General features: G+C 60.1%; 1 protein-coding gene across 2 annotated transcripts in view; it reads left to right on the top strand.

Annotated features, from left to right (window-relative positions):
• Positions 1-633: 633 nt before the first annotated feature.
• The window catches only part of PUF60 (poly(U) binding splicing factor 60), a 49,597-nt gene continuing 41,552 nt past the window's right edge, over positions 634-8,678 (top strand). For both annotated transcript variants that reach the window (XM_073543295.1, XM_073543294.1), the window contains exons 1-2: positions 634-790; positions 3,979-4,074. In XM_073543295.1, the coding sequence (XP_073399396.1) occupies positions 737-790; positions 3,979-4,074 (150 nt within the window). In that variant the 5' untranslated portion in view covers positions 634-736. The remainder of the gene's footprint in view (positions 791-3,978; positions 4,075-8,678) is intronic.

Genomic DNA, 8,678 nt, shown 5'->3' with positions numbered 1-8,678 from the left:
TTATACTACATAATATGGAAAATCAAGAAAAAGGTTGAAATTAAAAAAAATGTTGTTCGCATCAATGTTACAAGAAATTAGTAAAATGCCAAAATAATAAAAATTTATTAAAGTGGAAAAAAAATTCCCTGTGGCCCTGGGAAAAGTTCAGGGAGACCCTGAAACGTTCACTTCAGCCGCCTGACGGGATAGTGCGTGTGATGGCAGTATCCCCCGCTACGACGAGGGCTCCGGCGGTGAGCCCGCATCAACAGCTCACATGTGCCCGCAACAGCTGCAGGTGGAACCGCGATCCACCCGCGCCTATTAACTAGTTACATGCCGCTGTACAACGCTGACAGCGGCATTTAACCAGCCACCGGGCCAGAAACACGCGCATCGCCGACCCCGTCGTGTGTTCTGGGGTCAGCGATGCGTTGGCATAACAACCAGAATTCCCCTGGAGACCTCTATGGTTGGTGCTGCCGGTGGTCGGCGCTCATAGCAATGCTATAGGCGATCTGATCATCTCCTGATCATGAACGGGTTAACACGCCGCCGGTCTATAGATATATACAGATATACTCCGTGTTATCGTCGCTGAGGATTTTGCCGTTTTGTGTTTCTGTCAGTTATAAATAAAGTTAGAACAATTTAGAAACCCCCCTCCTCTCCGGCCGCGCAGACTCTCGCGGGATCAGCGGACACGTGACTTCCTGTTTCCGTCTCTCGCTGTTCCGTGCGTCTCGCGCTATTCATGGATTTGCTGCTGTTGAGCCCGGAGCATCGGATGGCGGCCGCGGTGATGCTGGTGAGTGCGAACCGGAGACTCAACGCGAGGAGGGCGGCGGGGGGACGGGGAGGAGCGAGGGGAGACGGGGGGGGGAGCGAGGGGAGACCGGGGGGTGGGAGCGAGGGGAGACCGGGGGGGAGGCGAGGAGCGAGGGGAGACCGGGGGGGGGAGCGAGGGGAGACCGGGGGGGGGAGCGAGGGGAGACCGGGGGGTGGGAGCGAGGGGAGACCGGGGGGGAGGCGAGGAGCGAGGGGAGACCGGGGGGGAGGCGAGGAGCGAGGGGAGACCGGGGCGGCGGGGAGGAGCGAGGGGAGACGGGGGGGGGAGCGAGGGGAGACGGGGGGGGGGGAGACGGGGGGGGGGGGGGGGAGCGAGGGGAGACGGGGGGGGGGGGGGGAGACGGGGAGCGAGGGGAGACGGGGGGGGAGCGAGGGGAGACGGGGGGGGAGGCGAGGAGCGAGGGGAGACCGGGGGGGGAGGCGAGGAGCGAGGGGAGACCGGGGCGGCGGGGAGGAGCGAGGGGAGACGGGGGGGGGGAGACGGGGAGCGAGGGGAGACGGGGGGGGGAGACGGGGAGCGAGGGGAGACGGGGGGGGGAGACGGGGGGGGGGGGGGGGAGACGGGGAGCGAGGGGAGACGGGGGGGGGAGACGGGGGGGGGGGGGGGGAGACGGGGAGCGAGGGGAGACGGGGGGGGGGGGGGGAGGCGAGGAGCGAGGGGAGACGGGGGGGGAGGCGAGGAGCGAGGGGAGACGGGGGGGGAGGCGAGGAGCGAGGGGAGACCGGGGGGGGAGGCGAGGAGCGAGGGGGGACCGGGGCGGCGGGGAGGAGCGAGGGGAGACGGGGGGGGGAGCGAGGGGAGACCGGGGGGGAGGCGAGGAGCGAGGGGAGACCGGGGGGGCGAGGAGGGGAGACCGGAGGGCGGGAGGATTGGGGTGCGAGGGGAGACCAGAGGGGGATGGCGGGGGGGGGGAGACCGGGGGGGGCGAGGAGTGGAGCGAGGGGAGACGGGGTGGGGGGCGAGGAGAGGGGGGTGGGGAGGAGAGGAGCGAGGAGGAGAGGAGCGAGGGGGAGCGAGGAGGAGGGGAGACGGGGGGGGCGAGGAGAGGAGTGAGGGGAGACGGGGGGGCGAGGAGGGGAGAGCGGAGGGGGGGAGGATCGGGGAGGGGGGTGGGGAGGAGAGGAGCGAGGAGAGGAGCGAGGGGGAGCGAGGAGGAGAGGAGCGAGGAGGAGAGGAGCGAGGAGGAGAGGAGCGAGGGGAGACGGGGGGGGCGAGGAGAGGAGCGAGGGGAGACGGGGGGGCGAGGAGGGGAGACCGGAGGGGGGGAGGATCGGGGTGCGAGGGGAGACCAGAGGGGGATGGCGGGGGGGGAGACCGGGGGGGGCGAGGAGTGGAGCGAGGGGAGACGGGGTGGGGGGCGAGGAGAGGGGGGTGGGGAGGAGAGGGGGGTGGGGAGGAGAGGAGCGAGGGGGAGAGGAGCGAGGGGGAGAGGAGCGAGGGGGAGCGAGGAGGAGAGGAGCGAGGGGGAGCGAGGAGGAGAGGAGCGAGGGGGAGCGAGGAGGAGAGGAGCGAGGGGAGACAGGGGGAGCGAGGAGGAGAGGAGCGAGGGGAGACGGGGGGGGCGAGGAGAGGAGCGAGGGGAGACCGGGGGGGGGGCGGCGAGGAGCGAGGGGAGACCGGGGGGGAGCGAGGGGAGACCGGGGGGGCGAGGAGGGGAGACCGGAGGGGGGGAGGATCGGGGTGCGAGGGGAGACCGGAGGGGGGGAGGATCGGGGTGCGAGGGGAGACCAGAGGGGGATGGCGGGGGGGGGGAGACCGGGGGGGGCGAGGAGTGGAGCGAGGGGAGACGGGGTGGGGGGCGAGGAGAGGGGGGTGGGGAGGAGAGGAGCGAGGGGGGGCGAGGAGAGGAGCGAGGAGGAGAGGAGCGAGGGGGGGCGAGGAGGAGAGGAGCGAGGAGGAGAGGAGCGAGGGGGAGCGAGGAGGAGAGGAGCGAGGGGGGCGAGGAGAGGAGCGAGGGGAGACGGGGGGGGGGGCGAGGAGAGGAGCGAGGAGGAGAGGAGCGAGGGGGGGCGAGGAGGAGAGGAGGAGAGGAGCGAGGGGGAGCGAGGAGGAGAGGAGCGAGGGGGGGCGAGGAGAGGAGCGAGGGGAGACGGGGGGGGCGAGGAGAGGAGCGAGGGGAGACGGGGGGGGCGAGGAGAGGAGCGAGGAGAGACCGGGGGGGGGGCGAGGGGAGACCTGGGGGGGAGAGGCGGAGGGGAGACGGCAGAGAGAGCGAGGGGAGATGGGGGAGCGGTAGCGAGGGAGATGGGTGCGGCAGAGAGGAGCGAGGGGAGACGGATAGAAAGGAGCAAGGGGAGTGCAGGGGGAGGAGTGAGAAGACACCGAGGGGAGCGATGGAGAGGAGAATGGGGGAGCGGTGGAGAGAAGTAAGGAGAGACCGGAGGGAGCAGAGGGGGGGTGGCCAAGAGGTACGAGGGGAGATGGGGAGGGCAGCAGAGAGGGGAGATGGGGGAGAGGAGTAGCGAGGGGAGACGGGTTTGGCAGAGAGGTACAAGGGGAGACGGTTGGAAAGGAGCGACAGGAGAGGACCGTCAGAGAGGAGCGAGTTGGGAGGGTGACGTCGGTGAGACGGGGGGATGGCGGAGAGGGTACGTGGGCGCGCCAGAAAGGAGTGATGGTGGGGTTGGGGGCAGTAGTGAGGGTAGATGGGGTGGCGGGGAGAAGCAAAGGGAGGTACTGGGGGTGGCGGAGAGGAGCTGGGGTGATGGAGGGGAGATGGGTAATGTGAGCAGGACAGCTGCAAAGGGTGACGGAGGAAATTGGAGAGGTATCAGGCGATACGGGCAGTGGAGGGGAGAGAGTGTGTTGAAAATGACATGCAGTGGAAAGGAGTAAGGCGGAGGGGGGGAACGGGGCAGCTTACTGATGGGGAGACCAAGGACGGAAAAGGAGCGACGGTGGATGGGGGGGCAGTGGAGGCAGGTGTGGAGTGAGGGTTGTTGCAGAGGAGGTGTCAGAGGAGGAGGCTGCGGTAATTCCACCAGTGGCTGCTGCTCCTTCTCTTTCTGCTCTTTGCTGCTGGATCTGAGTGGAATCCTGTCCGGCTTCGTTGTCGCCGGCGTCACTTGCTGCGATCTGTAATGGCGTCCTGCGTTTCTTTTGCGGTGTAGAGTGTTTCTAATGCGCCCCCTTTCCCTTCCTTATAGGGCGGCGACACCATTAAATTGGATAATGGACAGAGCACCTCATCTAAGCTTGGGCTTCCCCCTCTCACCCCAGAGCAGCAGGAGGCGTTACAGAAGGTAAGCTCCCCCCTACCCTCTTAGGACAGACATGAAGCCCCCCGCACGCTGCAGCTGTACCCTCTGCTCACTAGCGAGTTACTGATCGCCGTCCCTGCTGGGTTTTCTGTCTCTGGTAGCGCTGGACGCTCTGGGCCCATCTTTACCGCTCTGGATAACTTTCTACCTTTGTGACGTTTTCTGGTAAAATAATAAGAAAATAATGAATGTTCTGGTCTCCTGACTCCTCGCTGATGTGCGGAGCTGGCGATAATGTGGACCGTGATAGGGAGGGCAGCTCCTCGCTCTGCCATTTGTTTAGGTTTTTCGTTTGTCCCTTTTCCCCCCAAACCACAAGGGAAGTTCAATCGTCTGATAACCACAACTGATGCCTCCTGCGACTATTGAGTGGTCTCTGATATCACCTCCCACGCCCCTCTGGCCGGCGGGGGTGGTTCGCTGCCTCCCGCGCGCCTCTGGCCGGCGGGGGTGGTTCGCTGCCTCCCACGCCCCTCTGGCTGGCGGGGGTGGTTCGCTGCCTCCCGCGCGCCTCTGGCCGGCGGGGGTGGTTCGCTGCCTCCCACGCCCCTCTGGCCGGCGGGGGTGCTTCGCTGCCTCCCACGCCCCTCTGGCCGGCGGGGGTGCTTCGCTGCCTCCCGCGCGCCTCTGGCCGGCGGGGGTGGTTCGCTGCCTCCCGCGCGCTTCTGGCCGGCGGGGGTGCTTCGCTGCCTCCCACGCCCCTCTGGCTGGCGGGGGTGCTTCGCTGCCTCCCGCGCGCCTCTGGCCGGCGGGGGTGCTGTGCCGCCTCTGGCCGGCGGGGGTGGTTCGCTGCCTCCCGCGCGCCTCTGGCCGGCGGTGGTGGTTCGCTGCCTCCCGCGCGCCTCTGGCCGGCGGTGGTGGTTCGCTGCCTCTGGCCGGCGGCGGTGGTTCGCTGCCTCCCGCGCGCCTCTGGCCGGCGGCGGTGGTTCGCTGCCTCCCGCGCGCCTCTGGCCGGCGGCGGTGGTTCGCTGCCTCCCGCGTGCCTCTGGCCGGCGGCGGTGGTTCGCTGCCTCCCGCGCGCCTCTGGCCGGCGGCGGTGGTTCGCTGCCTCCCGCGCGCCTCTGGCCGGCGGCGGTGGTTCGCTGCCTCCCGCGCGCCTCTGGCCGGCGGCGGTGGTTCGCTGCCTCCCGCGCGCCTCTGGCCGGCGGCGGTGGTTCGCTGCCTCCCGCGCGCCTCTGGCCGGCGGTGGTGGTTCGCTGCCTCCCGCCCGCCACTGGCCGGCGGTGGTGGTTCGCTGCCTCCTGCGCGCCTCTGGCCGGCGGTGGTGGTTCGCTGCCTCCCGCGCGCCTCTGGCCGTCCGTCTGGGTCAGTCTGAATTTCGGCAGGTCGGTGTCCGCCTGCAGCCGGATACATTCATTGTAAAGTCTCCTTTTCTTCAGTCTTTTCTCCGCTGCCTCCTGATGCTCCACACAGGATAGCGTAGACGTCTCCGACGTAACGAGACCTTCAGCTCTGCGTCTCCTGTCCAGGACGATGGAGATAAGACGTCTGCCTGCGGCTCTCACACTTTTTTTAATTGATTAAATACGTTTTAATATATATTGTATATAAAGAAAATAGAAAACTGAAGACAATGTAAAGCTGCAGTAGCCAAGCAACATTTATTATGTACGGTATCATGCCCATTACCGTCTTGTACACTCAGATATAGGTGGTTGGGTTTTTTTGGCCTTTGTCTTGTCCGTCCTGCGGCGCGCGCGGTACACGTGATCGCAGCCTAAAGCAGTCCTCTGCCATTCACCAGTCATCTGTCTGTAGAGGTTCAGAGTATGGAAGATTAACCCCTTCCTATAAATGATGTAAGTGTCGTACAGTTGGGTCACATATGGGACTGGTGCAGTTGTGCCTGAGCATCCGCAGCAGAAGCCGGCTGATGTCTGAGCTGCTGCACTGTTACCGCTCAGATGCTGCATTCAGTCGTGACATCAGCACGGGAGAAGGAGACTGCTTCCTCTGTCAGCCCATCTGCCCCCTGTGATCACTGCCCTCAACGACTGCTGATCAGACCCCACCCGATCTAATAGGTTGTCACTTCACTCACAACGTGTGTATTATGGGAGACTAATGAACAGAAAAACATTCAATTCTGATTTTATTTCTATCACAGCTTCTTTTTTTTTTTCCTCTTTTTGTCACCCAAAGAATGTAATAAAAAGTGAAAGCCCAGATCGCCATGCATTTTTGATAACATCCAGATCACCGGAGCAAGGTGGTAAAAGTTCTGGGTTTATTCCAGATATGACCCATGTAGGCACAGGATCACAATGTGTTGGTAAGAGAGCCTTAGGCCGGAAATGCGCCAGGAAGAGAGCCTTGCACTGGGAGCGTGCCGCCTGTTTCTTTTGCTCTCCTTTTTGTTTCATATAGAAAATAAACCCAGAAGTTTTTCCACCTTGTAACCCGGATATCACAGAATTCACCATTCACAGTAGGTGGTGTCACAGCTCACCTCTTCCCCTCCCTTCCCAACAACCTTTGCACGCGCTCAATATTATGCCTGATGTACATTTCCTGAAACAGTGAAGTTAGGGTCTAAAATATCCACAGCAGTTGATGTGAAAATCGCAGGCTTTCTATTTTTTTAGTTTAATACAGATTGTGATATTTAACAAAAAAATAACAAACGAATTAATAAAATTGACTCTAAAACCGAATATAAACAAGTTATTTTCTGAACCTAACTTCCCATTAATCATTGCCAGGGAAGACGTGACGAGAGGAAGCCGGGGAGACGCGCGCGGGGGTGACAAGAGGAGGCCGGGGAGACACGAGTTGGAGGGGTTGAAAAGAGCCCAGGGGGGTAGAAGATGGCAGGAGAAGCATGTGTGGGTGTACGAGAGGAGCCCAGGAAGATGTGTGAGGGGGGGGGGGGGGAGGCGGAAAGGAGCTTGGAGACACGAACAGAGTCTCGGGACTGAGGGGCCCGGGGAGGCGTGGGCGCTGACTGAGGGGCCTGGGGAGGCGTGTGGACGGTGCCTGAGTTCTTATAAAGGGAACATAGAAGCGTTCAGAGGATCTCCTGGAAGCTGGTCGTCGTTAATCACACAGTAGATTCCCAAGACTTGTGCTGGCGAGAACAGTGGCGACAGTCTGCTCTGTATAAACGGCTATTAGTAAATGGTTTCGGGGACCGGACATGTTAGAGTAAAATCTCCGGCCTAATGTGAATAGTGAGATCCTCAAAAACAAGTAGATTTAGATCAGAAATGTGCATGAAAACAGGGAGAGGTGATCGGCAAATCCAAAATCGGAGCAAATCTCCAGACTTTATTTCATGGAAGTTAAATAATTAAAATCCACCGAACAAACTTCTGTATCAAGATGAAATCTGTTACGAGATCTTAAACGCTGGATTTAGGTCTGTAGCAGACAAAGGCCGATCTTCTAACAATTGCTGGGAAAAGAAGAAATGTTCTGTGTCACGTACCCACTTCTCAGCACGTGACTTGGGGTTGTGCCTGCAAGGGTCAATCTCCTCTCACTCAGTCCAGCATTCCACCTGTGTTCTATGCTGCAGGGGGAGCATAAATCACACCTCGACACAGACCACACACCCTGCTCATACTCGCTGCCACCACTCACCGAACACACGGGCGATGAGTCCCGGAAATACTACTGGCTGCCAATGACCAGGAGCGCACACTCTAAGGCTATGGATTCTTTAGAGCAATAAGGTTCAGACTTAAAGTTTTAAGCTTTAATAGAAAAGGTGCAGCGCTTACAATAAAAGGATATAAAAATATGGAAATAAAAAGTGACATACAAATATGCAAGAACAGTGGTAAAATAAAACGGTGAAGACTTACAGAAATATCGAACTTTGCATTCTGGTATTCTGTCCCTGAGGGAGGGGGGGGGATATGGAATGGATCATATCAGCCTAGCTGCCCCTCACTGTGAACAGCTTTCTTTGTGTAAAGGCCTAATTTATAGATTTACTCTGGAGATCGGATTTCTAGACCAGCCTCTTGTGTTAATTTACTGCTGGTCATACATCCTTACATATTCATATTTCACTACATTCCAGTTCCTGGTAAAGCTTTCAGAGTAATCTTTATTCCCTAAAAAAAAAAAAAAAAAAAAGTTTCAAACACGGTTGTTCTTTATCAAACTTTCAAACTTGATAAATTCTAATATGCGAAATTAATAGAAGTCTTAATATTTCTATAGCCCCATTGATTCCATGGTGCTGTACATGAGAAGGGGTTACATACAAATTACAGATATCACTTACAGTAAACTAACAATGACAGACTGATACACAGGGGAGAGAGGACCCTGCCCCGGGGGCTTACATGCTGCAGGATGGTGGGGAAGGAGACAGTAGGTTGGGGGGTTGCAGCAGCTCCAGTGATAGTGAGGTGGTAGCTCCAGTAGTGGTGAGGAGGCAGCGGGGTTATTGCAGGCTGTAGGCTTTCCTGAAGAGATGGGTTTTCAGGTTCCGTCTGAAGGATCCGAGTGTGGTTGATAGCCGGACGTGTTGGGGCAAAGAATTCCAGAGAATAGGGGCTATTCGGGAGAAGTCTTGGAGGCGGTTGGTTGAGGAGCGAATAAGTGTGGAGGAGAGAAGGAGGTCTTGGGAGGAC

The sequence above is a fragment of the Dendrobates tinctorius genome, unplaced genomic scaffold, assembly GCF_039654945.1.
Source record: "Dendrobates tinctorius isolate UK_male_01 unplaced genomic scaffold, ASM3965494v1 ptg000130l, whole genome shotgun sequence".
NCBI lineage: Eukaryota > Metazoa > Chordata > Amphibia > Anura > Dendrobatidae > Dendrobates > Dendrobates tinctorius.
The sequence above is the reverse complement of the archived record's forward strand: the minus strand, read 5'-3'. Positions and strand labels throughout refer to the sequence as shown.